The sequence below is a fragment of the Erinaceus europaeus genome, chromosome 11 (assembly GCF_950295315.1).
Source record: "Erinaceus europaeus chromosome 11, mEriEur2.1, whole genome shotgun sequence".
NCBI classification, from domain to species: Eukaryota; Metazoa; Chordata; class Mammalia; order Eulipotyphla; family Erinaceidae; genus Erinaceus; species Erinaceus europaeus.
Window position 1 is genome coordinate 8,551,639 of NC_080172.1, and position 23,956 is coordinate 8,575,594.

Genomic DNA, 23,956 nt, shown 5'->3' on the forward strand with positions numbered 1-23,956 from the left:
AAATTCATAAGACTGTAAAAGATTAACTCAGCAAGGAAAGGAAGTGTTAATATCTGTGCTATATGTCATGACTTAGTCATATTTACGTTTTCAGACAAATTCTCCATTTAAAATAATTGACCATTGGGGTGAGGGTAGATAGCATAATGGTTATGCAAAGAGGCACTCATGCTTGAGGCTCTGAAGTCACAGTTTTAATCCCCACCACCATAAATCACAGCTGAGCAATGCTCTGGTGTTTCTCTCTGTGTCTCTCTCTGCATCTCTCTAAAAAATAAAATAAATAAAATACTTAAAAATAATAATTGACTTTAGCACCTAAACCCAAGGGCCACTCTTTATTGTAATAGTGGCTCAAACACAGGTGCTAACAGCAAAGGGTGCCTTGTCACCTTTGGAGGACTTCCTGTGCCCTTCAAAGTGAATTGAACGCACTTTTATCTGGTAGAGTGAATGATTACAGGTCTTGGGGCTGAAACGATCTCAACCTATTCTCAAACTTTAATTGGGTGAGAAGCCCGGCTAGGGGAGTCGGAGGGTAGTGCAGCGGGTAAAGTGCGTGTGGTGCAAAGCGCAAGGACCTGGTAAGGGTCCCAGTTCACAAGTGGTGAAGCAGGTCTGCAGGTGTCTATCTTTCTCTCCCTCTCTCTGTCTTCTCCTTTCCTCTCCATTTCTCTCTGCCCTATCTAACAACGTCAACATCAATAACAACAACAATAATAACTACAACAACAATAAAAAAACAAGGGCAACAAAAGGGAAAATAAATTTAAAAAAAAGAAGAAGACTGGATCACTGGTGTGGAGCTGGGTGTGAAAAAAAATGACCATTTATAATGAAGTATAGTAATGATTTATATATGATATTATCTAAGTGGTGGGAATGCAGGGAATCATCAGACAAGTGGAGAACTGGATTAGAAGTACTGATCGTCTACGCAGTAGAGAGTTATAGAAGGCGTCAAAATGATTTCTGATTTGACTCTTGGCAGTTTGTGAGAATAGTAGAATATTATGAAGGCTTTGTCATAAGAATACACGTTATTAAGGCAGCATATTAAAAAAGAGGAGTCAGCACATTGCTTACAATGACTGCTAACAGGGGTTATTGAACTTGCTCATAAAGCCCAAGTATATGTGCGATCTAATATGAAGTATACACTTGAACTATATTTCCCAGATGCCATTCTCTTCAAGTCAGTGCTTAAAATTACTTACTTTTTCTTGTCTTATTTTTATGTGTTAATACAAAATAAAATACTGTTTGTAAGTTTTCAAACTTTTGGGCAGGGGTCATTGCTCAATGTTAAAACATAGGACTTGGAGCCTGAAATCACTGAGTCTCTAGGTTCAATCCTACTACAATATGTCAGGATGAGTAGCACTTATTTACTTCTGCCTCTTGTTCTCTTTTCAGCTGATAAAAGTTTAAGTAATTTTTTTAAGTTTTTATTCATAAAATGGAAACACCAACAAGACCATAGGATAGGAAGTGTACAATTCCACACAATTCCCACCACCAGAAATCCATATCCCATCGCCTCCCCTGATAGCCTTCCTATTCTTTAACCCTCTGGGAGTATGGACCCAGGATCATTATGAGGTGCAGAAGGTGGGAGGTCTGGCTTCTGTAATTGCTTCCCCGCTGAACATGGGCGTTGATAGGTCGATCCATATACCCAGCCTGTCTCTCTCTTTCCCTAGTGGGGCAGGGATCTGGGGAGGTGGGGCTCCAGGACACATTGGTGGGGTTGTCTACCCAGAGAAGTCAGGTTGGCATCATGGGTAGCATCTGGAATCTGGAAGCTGAAAAAAGGTTAAGATAGACAGCAGAGCAAAATATTGACTGATCATGAACCTAAAGGCAAGACTATTGTGGATGGAAATTTGGGGTCTCTATTTTGGGGAAGCTAGTAGGTTTATTTTAGGTATATTCCAAGGGGGCCCATGACCCAACTAGTTTTTGCCTGCATCTGACATCTAATGTGCAGGTGACCTAAACTCTTGTCTCGGGAGATAGTGTCATAGTTGAAAAAAGGACCAGAAAGCTGAATCAGGGAACAGAGTAGCGTTCAAATATGGGAAAAGTATATAAACATTGTTGACTGTAAACCTCATCGATCTGATCTGGGGTCCATAGTCAGCCCAGGAACCTATGTAACCTCTGCATCCCTGCAGGTTTGAGCTCGCATTCTGTAGTCACAGCTAGGGACATTCCAGGCTGCACCAATTTCAGGACCCAGCATCCTCTGGTGATAAGCAGAGTCTGCTATCCAACCTCTCTTCAGAGAACGGAACATTCCCTATCATTGTTGATCGACATTGAGGGCCAGGTTTGATAGGGGCCCACAAAAGGGTCCGTTATGTTGTTCCTGAGGGAGATGACCAGTGACAATGGTGAGAGGGATGGGTTAGAGGTCTGGGCCCATCATGTCTGTGTAGGAATCCTAGAACTCTGACTAGGGCCCCGGGTGATAGAGTGGCCTGGTAGTGACTAAGGAGTCGACATTAAAGCAAGGCAGTCTGTTGCCTTATTCAGCTTTTGTAGTCCTTACTTTAGTCTGACAGGGTTAGCTTTGGCGTGGTTGAGGGGCATGCAATAGGAGTTAGGTGAGGAGGGTATCTAGGTCTAAGTAGAAACTGTTTCATTAGGTACTTTATGGTGTCTTTTTTAGGTCTTTCTGCTACATTTATTGACACACTGCAAACTACTGTCCACTTTTGCTTTAAGGTATATATTTTCCCCCAACGTCTGGATACATGTACTTATGCCCCATCTCCTGGACCCTGGTCCATGTTAAGAAGTGTATTACTGAATTGAATTTGTTAAGAAGTGTACCACTGAATTGAATTTAAGGAGTCCTATGAGCTAGGAAAGGTCTCAGCAGAGTAATGAAGCTGGTGGGTTGACATCTCTGGATGCGGTCTGAAGTGAAGCATGCCAAGCAGCAGGTGCAGTACCAATTGGCATGAATAAAAGTTTAAATAATTTTAACAATTAAAAACTTTAAATGCCAATTATCTATTAAAATTATTAAAAAACAAAAACCTGTGAGCAGTTTGAGGCAGTGGGTATTTGGAAAGGAAACTTCTCATTTGGCCACTTAACCCAGTGCCAACTTAGAACTCCTTCAAAATGATACAAAAGTTATTTTTCTTATGTAATTCAGGTAAGATAATAATAAGACATAAGAAATTATAGAATTGGGACTTTTTTTCTACTGGAATTAGCTAGGTAGTCTAATCTCACACATAGTTTTATAGATTGAAATAAAAGCCTCGTGCATGTAGTCTAATTCAAGACGATGATTAACAGAATCAAATCCTTTTGAAGTCTCTCACTAATTCCATGTAAACATTATTGAAGTCATTGAGTCATTTGGCAGATACTTTTCCTGAATTCTTCTTAAGAATAGTGCCAGATGGTGGTGCACCTGGTTGAGTGCTCATGTTACAATGCACAAGGACCCAGGTTCAAGCGTCCGGTCCCCATCTTCAGGGGAAAAGCTTTGAGAATGGTGAAGCAGTGCTACAGATGTATTTCTCACTCCCTCTCTCAGTTTCTGACTGTCTCTATTCAATAAATAAATAAAGATATTAATTTTAAAAAGAAAAAAATAATTTTTTTAAAAAATGAAAGAAAATTATTTAAAAGGAGGAGGAGGATATTGCCGTAATCACATTCAGTGTGAAAAATATTTGGGAAAACATGTCTAGCTCTGTAGGTCTGGTAATCTCCTCTTTGAGAATCACTCAGAGGAAATTCTGTGAAATTCAGCCTCATGCTTGCTTCAAGGAAGGACTACACACTGGCTAAACTAAACTGTAAAGGGGTGTAATGTGCAAATCTGTGTATCAGAATGACTGCAGACTTTTATACTGGCATCATAATGACTTAAACGTTTCATACCTACACATATATTCCCTGAAATTCTTTTTCCTGTTCCTCTTATTTAAAGAGCAAACCTACGACCTAGATAAATCATTCTCATCTACCCAGTTCACTAGATAATTACCTAGTACTTTACTTTTACCACTATTGTCATAGATGCTAATTTGGACATGCTAGTTAAAGAACTGATTTCCTAGTTCTATCCAGTTAACCTAGAGTAGCCAGCTGCAGGTTATGAGCTAGTAATAGTTTATTTATTGCGGGGGGATGGAAAAGTTTTCTTTATTATTAAAAGGGTTCTATATTTTGTTTACTTTGTGCAGCTTTTTCATTTGTACTAGTTCAGTAACATCCTCCTTCAACACTACCTTAGTCAAAGTATATTATAAAGAGGATGAAAATTTCAAAAAGTTTTCAGTCTCTATGAATGAAATGTTAAACAAAAAAATCTTAGACTCACAGAAATGCATTCCTGATTCAAACACAACAAAGAAAGCTTTATGTTGGCTCCAAGCATTTGATGATATAGGTCACATTTAGAAGCCTCTTGACAAAGTGATGAAAACTGAAAAATTATAGCTTCATTTTTGGAAAACTTATTAACCGTTAAAACTGTTTTTCAGGGAAAGAACCAAGATGACTGTGTGAAGATTGGTCTAGGAAGGTGCTTTTGCTATTTTAACTACAAAATGACATAAATTGAAATTCAACATAGGTCTTTCATAAATGACTTTTCCTGATTGATTGTTTTTCTTTTCATGTGAACTATAGTGGCAAGCAAACATAGCTAATAATCTGTGTGCTATTGTATGCAGATTCAATATAATTTCTTTTTTTTTAATATTTTATTTATTCCCTTTTGTTGCCCTTGTTATTTTATTGTTGTAGTTATTATTGTTGTTGTCATTGTTGGATAGGACAGAGAGAAATGAAGAGAGGAGGGGAAGACAGAGAGGAGGAGAGAAAGATAGACACCTGCAGACCTGCTTCACCGCCTGTGAAGCGACTCCCCTGCAGGTGGGGAGCCAGGGTTCGAACCAGGATCCTTATGCCGGTCCTTGTGCTTTGCGCCACCTGCGCTTAACCCGCTGCGCTACAGCCCGACTCCCATAATTTCTTTTTTGTATTCCCTTTTGTTGCCCTTGTTATTTTATTGTTGTAGTTATTATTGTTGTTGTTATTGATGCCATCGCTGTTGGATAGGACAGAGAGAAATGGAGAGAGGAAGGGAAGACAGAGAAGGGGAGAGAAAGATAGACACTTGCAGACCTGCTTCACCACTTGTGAAGCACCCCTCCACCCAGCAGGTGTGGAGCCGGATGCTTTAACCGGGATCCTTACACCTGTCCTTGTGCTTTGCACCACCTGCACTTAACCCACTGCGCTACTGCCTGACTCCTGCAGTATAATTTCTAAGAAATTGTTCAACACTAACCATTAATATTGATGTCAATCAGTTAAGTAATTGTTGTTACAGGTGGCAGTAGTTTGTCTTGCACTAACTGCAAATGAGGCAATCTCAAACCTGTTTTAGTGGACTTTATAGTCATATCAGGTTGGATAAAAATCCATTAAGGCTTTTGTCTCTGGTTCTGCACCTTATAACTGACATATTATGGAAACTCTTAAGGTTATTCAGCTCTCAACTGGGAAACTATATACTTACCATAATTTCTGACACAGTCAAATAAGATAAAATAAATCATGGTGTCAAAGACATTTGATACAAGCCTTAAAGTAATATTGACAGTGACTGGTTCGGTGCTTTAATGTAAGATTTGCATATATGAGTGATGCTCTTGATATTATCCCTTTCTCTCTCTCTCAAATAAGTAAATTCTAAAAAATATATTATGGAAAAATGTGTATGTTTTTATAGAACATATTTGGATGAAGATGAAGAACTTTTAGGCTATCTCTATAAAAGTACATTGTCACTGAAGTATTAGCTAGCAGGAATGTAGAGTGTTTACTCTGCTATTTCTATTTTGGGGTATTTTATTGACTTTACAAATATGTATTGTGTGTTTGCAATTGATGGTTATTTTGATTTATTTTAAAAGATATCAGATATTGAGGGGATAATCCAACATTTAAAATACTCACCTAAGTAAATCTGAAAGTCTAAAAGCATATTCTTTCTTTCATCAGAGGGAAAAAAAAGCAATCAACATGGGCTGCCTTGTGTTTCTGTAGTTCATCTTACTGACATGTATAAAGATAAGCAAAAAAGAAAGCTCTGATGTGATTGGTCACATGAGGCAGTATCCTGTCTTGAGATAGTCATTCTCTAATCTAACCAAATAAGCAAACAACAGTATTTTCCCTTAAGCATTTATTAACTAGCCTGATTTTTAAAACTGTAGTCAGTTGCTATTCAGTTTCCCCAATCTAATCTGAATTAACTGATGACTATCTTATGTGAAAGGTCAATGGCCTAATTTATTAACCAGTAATCAGCAAATAAACTGACAATTTGTATCATACGAAACACTATTAAGAGAGAAAGAGAGAGAATCCATGCCCAATGCTTTTTCACAAGTCAGGCTTCTTCTTTTTTTTTTTTTTTTTTTTTTAAGTGTCTTGTTGTTTCATTATAGCTGGAAGTTAAAGTTAGTGGCAAATACCAACTAATATTGGAGTAATCCAACTGGTCATCTTTGGGAATATAATCCTTTCAATGTCAGAGTCAGGGTGGACCACTAAAAATAAAGTACAGACTCCAGACGTCTTAAGAAATATCACAGCATTAAAACATAAAAGGAAACTGAATATGTTAAATATCAGCAAAGCAACCCAATATTCTAAAAATGATTTTAGTCCTGTTAGTGACAAATGAGCTCAGTTTCTTAAATTTTGGGGGTGGATTGATATTTCACTTATTCAATAAACATTTACTGATTGTTTTATTTGTGTCTAGCAGTAACCAGGAGATATCATCATTATATATTTTTAAAGTTTATAATTGAATAGGACCAAGGTAAATAGATTTTTGAAAAAAAAACTATAGTCACACAATTCTAAATGTATTAAATTGAAAGTTATAAAGAAAGCAGTTTTCCAAATTTTCACTCCTTTCCAGATTCATCTGCACAGTTTCATTTTCTTTCCCATTATCAAGCACTAATTAAACTTGGTTTCTAACTTATTTTTTTTCTTATTTTATGGTTGTGCCTTTGGAAATTTACAGGAAATCTCTGAAGTCAGTTCCCCAAAAGTGAACGTTAAAAGACTAGCTCACTCCGAACAAATCGAGAAGACTGAATTTTTAAAACTAAGCTTTAAAGATGTTTCAGAGTGAAATTAAACAGCATATCTGAGTTAGAACTGTGTTAATCACCTTTAGGGGAGTCGCCCATATGGCCTCTCATCATTAGTAGGTTTCATGACGCTTGTATTAATTTATCTAATATTCATAACTCCATGAAGACATGGGCTGAGTTTGTCTTATTTGCTGCATAACTCAGTTTGTACAGAATAGCTTCTTAACACACCCCTTCATAAATATTAGTTGATTGAGTGATACAATTTATCAAATATTCACAGTCAATAACTTCTAAATATAATTTTTATTCCATGTAAAATATTACACTATTTTAGATGGTATATAGAGAAAAGTAAAATCTTGGGGTCCTTAAATATACATATATATTTTTTTAACTAAAAAACATGGTAAGGATATGAAAATAAGAGTTCAAATCTTCAAGTGCCTCATTTATAACAGGATTGGGTAAATGTTAGGGATATTGCAAAGTAAGTGTGTGTGTGTGTCCACTTAAAATGGAGGGAAAAAATTCACAGGAAATATTTTGGGGACTGCACATTGGTGCATCCCAGTTCTCATGCTCAAGGATCCAGGTTTGATCCCTTGGCCACCACAGTGGAGCACTAATGAGCAGAGGTGGGGGGATGTTAGGGGAGAATTCACCAGTGGTAGTGCTGTGTTGCAATATCTCTCCTTCTTTCTCTGTATTTTTTTTAACTCTCCATGTAGAGGAAGGGAAATAAATGACTGTTAAGCAGTATAGTATTGTGCAGCCACTGAGCCTTCAAAATAATTCTAGTGGTTAAATAGAAAGGGGAGGGAGGCAGAGTCTGGCAGTGGTGCACCTGATGAAGTTCAAGTTGCCATGCACAGGGACCTTGGTTCAAGCCCCAGCTCCCTACCTGCACAGGGGAAGCTTCAGGAGTGGTGAAGCAAGTACTACAAGTATTTCTCCCTCTCTCTCTCTCTCACTCTCTCTCTCTCTCTCTCTCTCTCTTGATATCTTCTCCTCCCCTCTCTCAACTTCTCTGTCCTATCAAATAAATAAAAGAAAAAAAAAAAAAAGGAAAAACCGACCACTGGGAACAGTGGATTTGTTGAGCAGGTACAGAGCTGCAGCAAGAACCTTGGCAGCAGGTAATAAAAGAAAAGAGAAAGAAAGAAAGAAAGAAAGAAAGAAAGAAAGAAAGAAAGAAAGAAAGAAAATAAGAAAGAAGATAGAAAGAAAGAAAGAAAGAGAGAAAGAAAGGGAGAGAATGAGTGAGTGAGGCAGAAGATTAGGTCATCCGATCTGGTGCCTTATGGTAGTGCTGGCAGTGGTGTGTTATCTCTCCTTCTGTCTCTGTCTCTGTCTGTATCTCTGTCTCCAAATGAAAAAGTGACCTGGGAGTGGTGAATGTGCACAAGCATAAGACTCCAACTGGCCAGAAAGCATATGTTGATACATGTCTCTAAGATGTAAGGATCTAATGGTTAGAGACTAGATCTCGCCTGGGAGTTTAGCTCATGAGAAAAATTCGCCCCCTGGCAGTTTAGCCAACAGTGTCCTTTTGCTCTAGCACTGAGAGAGCCCAGGGAAGCCAACACTGCTTCTCTCTAGTCTGAACTACGGCTGCCAAGTTCTTGCAGTGCTTCTGTCTCATCAGAAGAGAGTGGCCTTTTGTGGAGCCACCTTTCACAATAACAAAACTTTTTGTAAAGATGCCACATTTTCCTGATGCAGTGAACCTTGTGAGAGATTGAAATCGGTCCCACAGCTCTGCCAGTCAGTATTTCTGTAGTAAGAAGCTAATTACCAGTAGCTTTTTTTCTTTTCTTTTGTGTCCCCTCCCCACCCCACCCCCCCCATTTATCCAAAGCCTGGAAATGGTACAAGACACATTGCTATGACAAAGAGACTGATATTACTAAAAGGTGAGGATCCTGGAGGTAGAATTTCAAGGGGGAAACAAAATAAAACTTCCCCCGTCAATCTCATATTTATATTCTTCTGCCTGGAGTTAAAAGTTTGAAAATCTGGTAGTAGGGCGGTACCACAGCAGGATAAGCGCAGGTGGTGCAAAGCTCAAGGACCGCGTTGTAAAGATCCTGGTTCCAGCCCTGGCTCTCCACCTGCAGGGGAGTCGCTTCACAAGTAGTGAAGCAGGTCTGCAGGTGTCTGTCTTTCTCTCCCCCTCTCTGTCTTCCCCCTCCTCTCTCCATTTCTCTCTGTCCTATCCAACAGCAACGACAACAATAATAACTACAACAATAAGGGAATAAATAAATGAAATTAATATATTTTTTTTAAAGTTTGAAAATCTATTTAGGATCTCTCTGTCTCCTTTTACCTTCTTTCTTTTTCCCCTCTGCTATCCAAACTTATCTAGTCTTTTTTTTTTTTTTTTGCATCTGTTTCTCTCATAAGCACAGTTCCATCCAGGCCAGTTAGTATCTGCTCATTATTCCTTTGAAAAATTCTTTCTAAATTGCAGCTAAAATGAGCATGCATTAACCTAGTACATTTTATATTAATTAATGTTTTCCCCTGAAAAATGGGACTCAAAACCTAAAAGTGAAGCTTTAACTGTGTACTTAGAGGCACATAATGTAAGTCCTGATCTTGGATTTCTTTAGATGTAGTTTAGTTCCCTCTTATTATAAATATTTTTATTTTATTATGTCATTTATTTTTTATGAGAGAGAGAGAGGAACAATGACCAGTTTTGGTTTATGATGGTGCTGGGGATTGAACCTAGGACTTCAGAATCTCAGGAATGAAAATCTTTTAAGAGATTACACACACACACACACACACACACACACACACACACTTCTAGTATAATTTTTCTCAGCTCGTTCCTTATAAGAGGCTTTCTTTTTTAAATTTTTTTTTTATTTAAGAAAGGATAAGTTAACAAAACCATAGGGTAGGAGGGTTACAACTCCACACAATTCCCACCACCCAATCTCCATAACCCACCCCCTCCACTGATAGCTTTCCCATTCTCTATCCCTCTGGGAGCATGGACCCAGGGTCATTGTGGGTTGCAGAAGGTAGAAGGTCTGGCTTCTGTAATTGCTTCCCCGCTGAACATGGGCGTTGACTGGTCGGTCCATACTCCCAGTCTGCCTCTCTCTTTCCCTAGTAGGGTGTGTCTCTGGGGAAGCAGAGCTCCAGGACACATTGGTGGGATCTTCAATCCAGGGAAGCCTGGCTAGCATCCTGATGGCATCTGAAACCTGGTGATTGAAAAGAGAGTTAACATACAAAGCCAAACAAATTGTTGAGCAATCATGAACCCAAAGCTTGGAATAGTGGAGAGGAAGTGTTAGGGAGGTACTCACTGCAAACTCTAGTGTACTTCTGCTTTCAGGTATATATTTTGCAGTAGTTTATGGATATGTGTGAACATAAGCTCTCTCTCACAGAAACTGGTGTATATCTAGATTATGGGACTTTGTTAGAAAGTGAACTACCTGAGATGAAATTAGAGTGTACTATAAAAGGAAAGGTCTCACCCGAGTAATGAAGCTGAAGGGTTGTCATTCCACACGTGAAGTCTCTGGACACAGTCTGAGGTGAAGCATGTTGAGGTGGCAATCATTGCGTTGGATAGGTTGTGATCAGCGGATGCAATATTATTTGATATGGATTGGGAGAGGCATACGGGAAAGTGGGCCCTATCCAAGGGTTCCAGGACTGAATTGTAAGTAGGGCACCAAAGTAAAAACCCTGTGGTGAGGGGTAGACATGCAGCTTCCTGGGCCAGTGGGGGGTGGGAGTGAGTGGGAGGGATGGGTCACAGTCTTTTGGTGGTGGGAATGGTGTTTATGTACACTCCTAGCAAAATGTAGACATATAAATCACTAGTTAATTAATATGAGAGGGGGAAAATCAATTGTATGTCTCAAAGTTTTTCAAAACACAAACTGAATCTTTTTAATATATAGGCTGTGTATTTGATATGCGGACTCTCTCAAAAGCCTAGACCAAGTAGATCAGAAGCAACCAATAGCACAGCTATATACAAGATACTGGATACTGTACAGCAAACCCTAACAAAAGGACTTTTCAAAGTTAACCCAATTACCAAATAATGCGATGATAACATTAACTATCCACTGTCTTTTTGAACCCTAAGACAGCAGGAACCTCACATCTCCACTATAGAGCCCCTACTTACCCAGTCCTGGAGGCTTTTTTTTCTTTGTTTGCTCAAGATCCTGAATCACTGTAGAAAGGACTCAGGTTCAGAAAAGATGTGACATATTAGCATCAAGACCAAATGGAATGAGAAGAGCCAACATCAACATTAGTAGAAGACAGAAATAGGATTGCTTGAGATGAACAGTTTAGCACTGGATGACAAGTGTTGGCATTTCCAGGTCTCTGGCATTGCAAGGTAGCAAGCAAATGATAGGATTGGATGGGTTTTCTTTTTATCAATGGCTATGTAAATATTACGAAGGCTTCACTGTAAAGTTCTTTGCTCTGTAAAGGGAAAGGGCTCAGCAATAAAGTATTAAGTATGAGGCCCTGTGCTCATTTCCCCAGAACTACATGGGGATAAATAAAAATAGTAAAGGAATCTATAAATTAAAAGAATCTAGGCTGCGGAGACAGCATAATGATTATGCAAAAGACTCTAATGCCTGAAATTCGGAAGTCCCAGTTTCAATCCCCAGTACCACCATAAACCAGAACTCAGCAGTGCTCTGGTATTTCTCTCTCTCTCTCTCTCTCTCTGTATATCTCGCTCCCTCTCATTAAAATAAATGAAATTGGGAGTCGGGCTGTAGCACAGCGGGTTAAGCACAGGTGGTGCAAAGCAAAGACCGGCGTGAGGATCCTGGTTCGAGCCCCCGGCTCCCCACCGGCAGGGGATTCGCTTCACAAGCGGTGAAGCAGGTCTGCAGGTGTCTATCTTTCTCTCCCCTTCTCTGTCTTCCCCTCCTCTCTCCATGTCTCTCTGTCCTACCCAACAACAAAGACATCAATAATAACTACAACAATAAAACAAGGGCAACAAAAGGGAATAAATAAATAAATATTAAAAAAATAAATAAAATTGTTTTTTAAAAAGAGTCTATTCCTGAAATATATTTGACAGAACTTCAGTGTATCATGTTGAGTCTAATAAGCCAGAAAGAGGATCTGTAGCCCGTGATTCGCTTATCCCTGGAACTGCAGAAACAAAAGACGGTAAATGAAAACATAAGGTGAAACTTGCAGTGTTTGTTGGATTGGGTGTAAGGAATGTAAGTGATGGCATGGGAAGGCGTCGGGTTCCTTGTACATGATGCTATTTGGAGAAATTAGTGTCTTTCAGACACCTAGACTGCTATCATGAGATGAGGGGGTGTACTTATGACCATTAACCCCTCAATAATGCATGTGTCGGCAAACGCTAAAAGAAGAATGGATGTGTACACACACACACACACACACACACACACAGAGTTCTAGTATAATTTTCCATTAGCTGTACATGATAAAATGAAGGCAAAACTACATTCCCCCCCACTCCTCCCGGTGCAAATGCAAACGAATATATATTATGGTCAATTTAAACAACCGATATAGTGTGCTACTTTACCATGGGGGGAGTTCCAGGTTTGAGCCCAGCTTCTATCACATGGAAGGAAGCTTTGGTGCTATGGTCTTCTTTATCCTCTCTTTTAAGGATAACGTAAAGATGTAACCACATTAGAGACATCTTTAAGTGTTTCCTTATATTTTCCCTTGTGTTTATTCCCCGTAGTTGACTGAAAAGCCTGTGAAATTGTTCCTGCATCACTAGCAGGAGTTTCGTTTATTTCCTTGTTTGTTTGTTTTATTTGTTTGTTTGTTTGCTTTTCCCCTTCAGGATTATTACTGGGGTTCTGTGCCTACGCTACAAATTCACCACACCTGGTGGCCATTTTTTCCCCCATTATATTGGATAGAACAGTGAGAAATTAAGAGAGGAGGGGGAGATAGAGAGGGAGAGAGAAAGATAGACACCTGCAAACCTGCCTCACTGCTTGTGAAGCATCTGGAGTTTAGTTTATTTCCTATTATGTCTATAGCATTTCTTCCCAATAAAGACCCTATAGAGGTTCCTGTAAGATTCTAGTCCTGAAAAATCTCTAGCTGGGGAGGTTGTTTCCCATCTGGCACAAAGACTGTTTTTGATCAAATGATTCTATGTGTATGATATACTTTCTGTTTTATAATAGTTTTAAAGCTACATACTAGGACCAACAAGATAGTTGACTTGGGAAAATGCTTAGTTTGCATGACTGTAAGCGCCCCCCCCCCCATTACTGGAGGGAGCTTCAGTGCTGTGGTGTCTTTCCCTCTGTGTCCGTTTCTTTCTCCCTTAAAATAGTCGGCTCAGAACATCAAAGCCCTGATGATGAAAACAAAACTTATTGCACACTAACTCTGGCTCACTTTAAGTCTGTATATATGTCTTAAAAACATATTCTACTGTATTTTAATATATTACTTTATGTTGGTATTATATTGGTAATTAATGCATTACTAATGTTCTATTGGTATCACTTTATGTTGCTTTAACTCACAAATTACATGCATCATTTTGTAAGGTCACGTTTTCATCTAATTTCATTTTAGAAAATTTAAGAAGAGATGATTCCATTATTTCAAGTCCCGATGTCACTGATATTGCACCAAGTCGAAAAAGAAGGCAGCGGATGCAAAAAAATCTCGGGACCGAACCCAAATTGGCATCTCATGAGTATGAAGTTGAAGAGCAGAACAAGTAAGTCATTCTTTGCCACATAGATTGAAATAACACTAAAAATTAACATGTACATTTAAATTACATTCTATTGTTGAATTCAACTAGGACTGGTCTTAAAGTACAAATTTGATTTGGAAGCTGTAAAATGTTTGAATTAATATATTTTTCTGGTATTCAGTTCTTTCCTATTAATATATAAAGCAGAAATACAAAAGTTATAAACAAAAATTTTCTTGTAGTTCATATAGACTAATCAGAAATGACATGCAGAATACTAAAATTATTAGAACTCGGCATGTGTTCAGTAAAATATTTAATTTACTACTTCAAAGAGACCCATGTGGCATTCAAATTAATCTCTTGAATTGTTTATGGTTGATATTTTTTTCAAACATACTGCTCTCTAGTCACCTACTCATTCTTAGTAAGCTTTGGATTATATTACTTCATTTTTTAGAGTTTTTTCTTTTTAGTTCACACTACCCTTCTTCTATGTACATCTAAATTTAGTTATAAGGAATTGGAAAATTAGCATTCCACTGCAGTGAATCAATAACTATTTAGAAAGAATGTTATTCATCCATGTCCAACAGAGAAGCAATTACAGAAGCCAGACCTTCCATCTTCTGTACCCCATGACAATCCTGGGTTCATACTCCCAGAAGGATAAAGAATAGGAAAGCTTCTTCTAGTGGAGGGGATGGGATATGGAACTCTGGTGGTGGGACTTGTGTAGAATTGTACCTCTCACCCTAAGGACTTATAGGTCATTATTAGCTCAATAAAAAAATCATTTTTCATATTTAACTATATATATGCTCATAAAAATTATTTTTTGTCTAAACTTTTCATTAATTAACAAGAAGTTTTTGAACAATGATCTTCAAAGTGTTTAATGAAAATTCTGGGACTTCTCAAGAACCTTTATGGCAATCATAACGTTATCTCTTCTTTAGTTCCATATCAGGACTTTTTTCTTTGGAATAGTTCAATTAAAATAACATGTTATTTACAGAAGCTAGTGAGAATCCAACTCTTTTCATTCAAATCAGCCATTAAAAAAAAAAAAAATCAGTGTAAGGACTCATAGCATAGCTCAGCTGCATAGTATGCTGCTTTGCCATGTGCCCAACCCAAGTTCAAACCTAGCCCCACCACATTGAAGGAAGTTTCACAACAGTAGTTCTCTCTCTGCCTCTGTCTCTCTGTCTCTCTCTCTCTCTTTCCCTCTGTCCTTCCTCTCTCTTCCTCCCTTTCTTTCCCTCTCCTTCTGCCTCTGTCTCTTTCCCCTTTTCTCCCTCTCTTTCTGCCTCTCTCCTTTCTTTCTCCCTTTTTTCCTTTTCTCATCTTCTCCTTCTGCCTTTCTTTACCTTTCTCTCCCTCTTTTTCTGCATCTCTCCCTATCTCTCTCTCTCTCCTCCTCCTCCTTCTCTTCTTCCCCCTCCTCCTCCCCCTCCTCCTCCTTCTTCATCTCTCTCTCTCCATCTCTGGAAAAAAAACACCTGACAGTGTAGGTGATCCATACAATATGATGAGATGATTGTACTTGAGGAGTAGTCATCTGCTCTGTCAAGTAGAGTCAGTACCAGGAGTTTTTCAGCATAACCATATCCTGTTCATCCTTCACCACGTACTATCTTATATCACTTACGTTATGATTTATAATAAGTATGTCGTTTAATGTCACATATTAAAGAAACTAACACTTTTATATTGATATTTATATCCTTTATTTTTTTATATTTATTTTATTCCCTTTTGTTGCCCTTGTTTTATTGTTGTAGTTATTACTGTTGTTGTCGTTGTTGGATAGGACAGAGAGAAATGGAGAGAGGAGGGGAAGACAGAGAGGAGGAGAGAAAGATAGACACCTGCAGACCTGCTTCACCGCCTATGAAGCGACTCCCCTGCAGGTGGGGAGCCGGGGTTCGAACCGGGATCCTTATGCCGGTCCTTGTGCTTTGCGCCACCTGCGCTTAACCCGCTGCGCTACAGCCCGACTCCCATTTATATCCTTTATTAATAACACCAGATAAAATCTTGGGTATAAATAAGAACACTGTAAAATTACTTTTTGTAACTTTATTATGGCACAGTGATATATCTAAATAGAATGACACTGTATTCATTTTATTACCTAACCAGTTTAAAGAAGTTTTGTCTCGTGACAATATAGCCCACTTGCTTAGTGCTCTTGCTTTCTCGTGGGCATATCCCAAGTTCTACCCCAGGATCCACAATCTCACTGTCTAGTCTCTCTTTCGATCCTAGAAAAAAAAAAAAAATGTGCAGGGGACTGGGTGTAGTGCACCAGGTAGAGCATACACATTAAATACATTAGAACGAGAGTTCAAGCCCCAGCCCCCACCTGCAAGAGGAAGCTTCACAAATAGTAAAGCAGTACTACAAATAACTATTTCTCTCTCTCTCTCTCTCTCTCCCCTCCTTCCTTCCCCTCTCAATTTCTCTTTGTCTCTATACAAAATAAATAAATAAATAAATAAATAAATTATATATATATTTGGCCTCCAGGGTTATTGCTGGGGCTCGGTACCTGCACCACAAATCTACTGCTCCTGGAGGCTATTTTTCCCCCCTTTTTGTTGCCCTTGTTGTTTTATTGTTGTTGTGGCTATTATTATTCTTGTCATAGATGTCATTGTTGTTAGATAGGACAGAGATAAATGGAGAGAGGAGGGGAAGACAGAGGGGGAGTGAAGATAGACACCTGCAGACCTGCTTCATAGCCTGTGAAATGACCTCCCATGGAGCTGGGGGCTCGAACCAGATAAAATATATATTTTTTAAAAATTATATTTATTTATTTTCCTTTTTGTTGCCCTTGTTTTTTATTGTTGTTGTAGTTATTACTTTTGTTGTTAATTGATGTCTTGGTTGTTGGATAGGACAGAGAGAAATGGAGAGAGGAGGGGAAGATGGAGAGGGGGAGAGAAAGACAGACACCTGCAGACCTGCTTCACCGCCTGTAAAGCGACCCCCCTGCAGGTGTGGAGCCTGGGGGCTCGAACCGAGATCCTTACGCCGGTCCTTGCATTTCACGCCACATGTGCTTAACCCACTGCGCTACCACCCTTCTCCCCGGATAAGATACATTTTTAAAAATCACCCGGGACTGGTGCAGGACCAGTGACAACAACAACAACAACAACAAATATTTAATGATTGAATGTGGTTACTTTATCATGTGGGGCCGGGTGGAGGTGCACCTGATTGAGCATAGCTTTACAGTATAGAAGAACCCAGGCTCAAGCCCCTGGCCCCTACCTAAGAGTGGGAGGTTCGCAAGTGCTGGAGAAGTAATGTAGGCATTTCTCCCTTTTTCTCTAGTTTTTCTTCCCTTTCAGTTTCTCTGTTTGCATTCTAAATAAATAAATAATACTGTATCATATTAGTTAGTCGAGGAATTTTTCATTAATTTTTTTAACATGAGAGCTAGTTTTTTCAATTACCTAGTGAAACACTATTAATACTATTCTGTTTGTATGAAATTAACTCAGTGTAATCAGGTAGCTGTGCATTAAAAAAAAAATAATCACACACACTAATAGTTTGCTTATTTGGTTAAATTGAGTCACTATTTTATTAAAATTATTATCCACTTAGTAAAATCTCCCAATTAATAGCATACTCAGCTTATATAATTTGATTATTTAATGCTTTCACCACTTCAATGGTTACAACCCAGTTCTCTTCGAGTGGAGTTTTTTTTTTTTTTGCCTTCTTATATATCTATTCTTTTTTCTGTTTTTGTAAATTCTGTTGTTCATAAATCATCTAGCTTCTAAAGATACTGATATTAGCATCCAAACAAGAATTCTATAAAGGAAAACTGTCTCAGAATGAGAGTTCTAGATCCCAGTGAAGATCTGGACAATGATGTAGATCAAAAATGGGAGTAAAACACGGGGATAAAAATGCAGTACTAGTTCACCAGAACTGGACTATCAAGGGATAAAAAGGCGGTACTAGTTTACCAGAACTGGGCTATCAAGGGATAAATATACAGTACTAGTTCACCAGAACTGGGCTATCTGTCATTAGATCAGAACCAAGTTCAACACAGGTGAAAAGTAACTCTCGATTCACTTTCTTCTTTAAATTATTCTTGAATAGGAAACAGCTTTAGCCCCATGGTGTAGAGAGTAACTAAATATGAAAAAGAATGCCTCATATTCTGAGATTTGACTGGTTGGAGGGCAGAAAGTGGAGACATTTGTTGAAATCGGATGTGAATGTGTTGGGAACACGTGATTCATTATGCCTATTAAAGCCAGTAAACAAAGAGGAAGCTGGGGCCACATGGCCAGAAGTCATTTTAGCATTAGTGGAAGACATAATGCAGGATGAAAAGACTGTAATAAGGTGAGATTAGAAAGCTACTTAAGAGGCAATTTGAGGGGCAGAGGGCCCTTGGAGTCCCCACTCCTGGGAAGCTGCTCTGTCTTGGAAGGCACACACTTGAGGTGTTGATTGCTGGAGGGCAGATGGTTAAAGACTTGTGCTCTTTCACCTGCTCGCAGTGAATGTCAAGCTACTATTGCAGCTCCCAGAAGCCCCTCAAAACCTCCATTTTTACCGCATCTAAACTGCCAGGATTCTTTTATAATAATGAGTCCAGAATTTGCTTTTATTATGGCATTCACAAATTTTATTCTGTCAAACTAACAGGAGATACTAGTAAGTACTCAAAACAGCATTCCCTGTTCAAGTTTAGAAATCGAGGCAGACCACAAGCACCTACACATCTGCACTGTTTCTTCCCCCAAATCTTGAATATTTATTATATGTTAAGGCTCTGAGAAACTCCATAGTAAGCCATCCATTTGCCTTTGCTGAATCATATTTGAGTATACTCAGTCCGTTTTATAGATTCTCCTAAGTTTATTCACTGTCCTACTGATGAAATCCATTTATTTTTCAATAGAATAGGATTCATTTGTTTGTTTGCTAGTTATACAAGCATCGTATGCTTAGCCCAGAAAACTGAAGACACAGAAATAAAAATGATGAATAGAAAATATATAACCCCACCCACCTGAAGACAATCATAATACAATGACATTCTGTCTGTATGCTACACTTGCAGATTTCGTCTGTACTTTATTTGAAAAGCAAAATTCTTTTATGATGCGGCCTGCTTTTCTTAAATATAAATATACACTATAAACATTTCCCACTGTAATCGATACATAGCCTCACCATTATTAGTACTTCATTATATAAATGTGCCGTTATTTCTTTAGTCTATTCCCACATGGACATTCATGTCTTAATCCACATTTGTATCATTGCTAAGAATGTTGTTGTATATACTTGGGCTTTTAACTTGTATATATGACTGATTACTTCCTTAGTATGAATTCCCAAATGCAAAATCACTAGATCAGAGGGTAAATGTACTTGTTTTTCCTTTGTTAGGTTTTGCTAGAATGTCTCCAGAAGGTATAACACTTCGTACTCCCAAAAGCTATGTTTGTCTTTTCTTTTTTGTTTTCCTGTTTATTTGAATCATTGATTGATCATTTTGATTATTTAATCAGTGGATAGCATCTTCTTTATTTAGGGGGCTTTTGTCTCTTGTTACTTTATAAGAGCAGCTTCTAAAACCCTCCATTTTTCTTTTTCTTGGATAGTCTTTTCATTTTTGTTCATGAGACTTGGCATGTATAAATGCTACTAGTTAAATCCATCCATTAATTATAATGTTAATATTTAACATTCAGTAAATACTTACAATCTCCTAGAAACTGTGCTAAGCCTGTAATATGTGTTATCTTATTAACTGTTCAGTACCTTACCTGTTTCTGCTACTAAAAACATCATCAAACTTCCAAAGACTGAAAATATTTCATTTATAACTAGTAAACATTAATTGTATTTACTCATTTATTTTCCAATCTCTTTAGTTCTACTCAGGGCCAGGGTTGCCCAAGCCTATCCCTGAGACTCTAATGCATGATGGGGAGCTAGCCTTGGAAAAAAAATACTTTTATGGGGCCAGGTGGCGGTGCCCCTGATTGAGTGCACATATTACAATGCACAAGGACCCGGGTTCGAGCCCCCAGTCCCCACCTGCAGGGGGAAGGCTTTGTGAGTGGTGAAGCAGTGCTGCAGGTGTTTCTCTGTCTTTGCTTCCCCTCCTCCTCTCAGTTTCTGTCTGTCTCTATCCAATAAATAAATAAAGATAATAAAAAATTAAAAAATACTTTTATATCAGTGTGCACATGCACACACACTTTCTCACAAACACACTTCCTCACACACACACACTCACACACTCACACACACACACTCACACACTCACACACACACACACACTCACACACATTCACACACGCTCACACACACACACACACACATACACACACACTCATATTGGGACCATTTAGATATACTGGTGAATCTAAAATGTTCATTGTTGGAATGTGGGGAGGAAACTAGTAGCCATTACTATTGCAAAGGTCTATTTCAGATACTGAACACATAGTACATACAAGAAATGGGGTTCGAACTGGAAATAAACATTTTTAAATATTATTTGAGGACTTGCTTTACCACCTGCCTGCCTGCTTTTCACCGTTGATATGACAGTCAATAGCATTATACATATAAGAGCACTAGGTAGAAATATGTCCTTTTTTTTATGTTCAAATCACGCCACTAGGGGAAATAATGATTTACAAGATCATTGTTGTTACATGAGTATAGCTTTGTTTTTATTTTATTACCCTGTAATTAAAGTTCTGTTTTCACTGCATTTTTCAGCTAAACCTTAGAATTCTATTTATGGGATGAAAATTATGTTTATGGATTTTTTTAGTTTTGTTTTATTTATTTATTTATTGAATAGAGACATCCAGAAATTGAGAGGGAAGTGGAAGAGAGAGAGAGGGTAAGGGAGAGAGAGAGAGAGAGAGAGAGAGAGAGAGACCTGCAGCCCTTCTTCACCACTTGCAAAACTGTCTCCCTGTAGGTGGTAACGGGGGCTTCAAACCAGGTCCTTATGCATTATAACATATGCATTAAGCAGATGAACCCCCACCCGGCCCCTGTTTATGGAATTTTTAAACCTGGACTATTGCACATGTTCTCAGTCTGATGAAAACAGGATTGCCCATATTCTTTTATGTGTTACTCAGAAAAAATAATATATATATATATATATTATATTGAGAAATAAATATGATAATATGGGCAGAAAGTAGCACAGTTGGAAGGCCAGGCTCCAAGAATGATTTTATATATACTCATGTGAAATCAACTCACTTCAGAGTTATTCATTTTTCACAATTTCATGGTTTGAATCTTCCAGTTTAGAATATGGAAGTTTGTCATTCTCTTCTTAGCAAAAGAACTTGTTTGCATATTTAGTCCTTCTTCTTCTTCTAGCGTTTGCCCTTCTTCCGTAGCCAGTCAACAGCGTCAGGTTGAGCCTGATGTCTGCTTGTTGCTGGCTTTGAAAGTGACTGGGATCCATGTGGATTCAGTCGGCTAGGAAGGATCGTCAGTTTCCCCAATAAATGGGTACTCACGGGATGCACCACGAGAAGGTCGATCCAATGCATCCCTATTTAGTCCTAAGTCCACTTAACAGTTTATGACCTTTTTTTCCCTCACTTTAAGCTGCGACATATTTGAAGTGTGTTTGCATGTGTTTACACAAAAATATAATTCATTAGATTCATATAAATAATTCTTTAAAAAATGGTTATAGAACCTTAAACTTCCTTAGTATCAAATAAAGGCATACGATTGCTATATATTTTCTCTGGTCATAAGCAAGCTTTAATTTTTACAGAGACTTAGTTTTATCACAATGTTTATCTTGGTTTCAAAAGTAAATACAGTGGTGGTTTTAAAATGTGATAGGTTTTTATTAGCTTTACTCTGTGTTTACCTAACTGTTTAAGCTGCGGCTCTCAACTTCCCTCCTTGCATATTTTGATTAATGGCTTCTGGACGTCTTCCAGAATATACTGACTATGGTCAGTGCACTTTAAAGATGATTTATTTGTCGTATTTGTGACTCAAAATAATTACATAAAGATTGATTATCTGCTTTATTATAGTTATATTGTATACTTACACATTTATATAACCATATAAATTATAACAATAATTATAATTTAAGATAAAGTTGGCCTGATGGATTATTTTAACTAGACAAAAAGCAAAAATAAAATGTTAAAATATAGTCAGTATTAGCAACTGCCTTGTGACCTTCCAGAAAAAGTATCAGAAGCTCAGTCTTTAATTTCTATTTAAACATATTTTCAAATTAGTATATTTTAAATGAAGATTATATAGATGTTTAAATAAAATACTTCCATATTTATAACTCCTCCTGGGGAAAAACTCTTACTATAATTCCCTCAAATGCTTATGTGATTTTAGATTTCAAGTTACCAGACTTAGAGTTCTCTTTTTCCCTTGTCTTTTAAAATTTCCTTATTAGTCATTTAATAATGATTAACAAGACTATAAGATAACAATTTCCACTACCAGAGTTCCTTGTACCTTCCATTGGAAGCTTCCTTATTCTTTATCCCTCTGAGAGGATGAACCAGAATTCCTTATGGGTTGCAGAAGGTGGGAAGTCTGACTTCTATAACTGCTTCTCTACTGGACATGAGTGTTGGCAGGTGGATCCATACCCCCAGCCTGTTTCTGCCTTTCCCTAGTGGGGTAGGACTCTGGAGAGGTGAGGTTTCAGGACACAATGATGAAACTTATATTTCTACTTTTAACAATGTTTACTAGGAAACTGCTGTAATATTTCTGTATTTTAGGTAAAATGAATTTACGATGTACCCAATGCATATCATATCCTCATTCAAAAGACCCTTCCAAATAATATTTCTCCAAATTTGGCTTCATATTAACTATTGACTGTCATTTCAAGTTCTCAGCCAACATAGAGCAATGATAAATATTCATTCTACCTGGTCAACGTGGTTATTAATCCAAGGAAATGAATTCCGGTTCTTATAATTTAACCATCAATATTTAAAGGAAAATACGTGTTTTTATCATTACGTACACTATATTAAAACTTATGCTTTCACATGAAATATTATAACTTAATTCCTTACTATGATATATAACAAAATGATAAACAGATTTTTATTTTGTGTTAAACATCATGAGATAAAATAAATGGCTTCATCACACTAGAACTGGAAGTTGATTCTGTGCTTTGTCTGGTAGCACAGGCTCTCATGATTAGCATCTGCTGATTATGTTCAGTTGGAAAAGTTAACTTCCATAACTGCGATATTGGCACATGGAGTAAAGAAATGAAATGTTGGGAGGCAGGCGGTAGCGCAGCGGGTTAAGCGCACATGGCGCGAAGCACAAGGACCGGCTAAAGGATCCCAGTTTGAGCCGCAAGCTCCCACCTGCAGGGGAGTCGCTTCACAAGTGGTGAAGCAGGTTTGCAGGTGTCTGTCTTTCTCTCCCCCTCTCTGTCTTCCCCTCCTCTCTCCATTTCTCTCTGTCCTATCCAACAACAACGACATCAATAACAATAATAACTACAACAATAAAACAAGGGCAACAACAGGGAATAAATAAATATACAAAAAAGAAATTAAACAAAAAAGAAATGAAATGTTAGAATAATAAATATAAGAAAATCTAAATAAGTACATTAAAATGTACTTGCAGATCCATTAGTAGTTAATAATTTTGTGGGGGTTTTTTTTGGAAGTCATTGCATAAACCATACATTACAGACATTCTTTGTTTAAGTATTATTTAAGCTATTTTCAGTGAAATTTTAGGACATAGGTGGGGAACCGGGTTAAGTGCACATAGTACAAGCATAAGGATCCTGGTTCAAGTCCCTGGCTCCCCACCTGCAGGAAAGTGGCTCTACAAGTGGTGAAGCACTTCTGCAGGTGTTTATCTTTCTCTCTCCCTCTCTGTCTTCCCCTCCCCTCCCAATTCCTCTCTGTCCTATCCAATAAATAAATAAATAGCCACAGAAGTGGTGGATTCATAGTGCTGGCACCAAGCCCTGGTGATAAACCTGGAAGGGAAAAAAAAA

At 38.0% G+C, this 23,956-nt stretch overlaps 1 protein-coding gene and 1 non-coding gene across 2 annotated transcripts in view; both read left to right on the forward strand.

The window, feature by feature from the left end:
- Positions 1-23,956, forward strand: part of XRCC4 (X-ray repair cross complementing 4) — a 198,637-nt gene that overhangs the window by 93,035 nt on the left and 81,646 nt on the right. Inside the window, exon 7 of the mRNA XM_007518812.3 lies at positions 13,758-13,905. Within this exon, the coding sequence (XP_007518874.1) occupies positions 13,758-13,905 (148 nt within the window). The remainder of the gene's footprint in view (positions 1-13,757; positions 13,906-23,956) is intronic.
- LOC132541619 (small nucleolar RNA SNORA68) lies at positions 312-442 on the forward strand. The gene has a single exon (XR_009552750.1). It is a non-coding gene; the product is annotated as a small nucleolar RNA SNORA68 (small nucleolar RNA).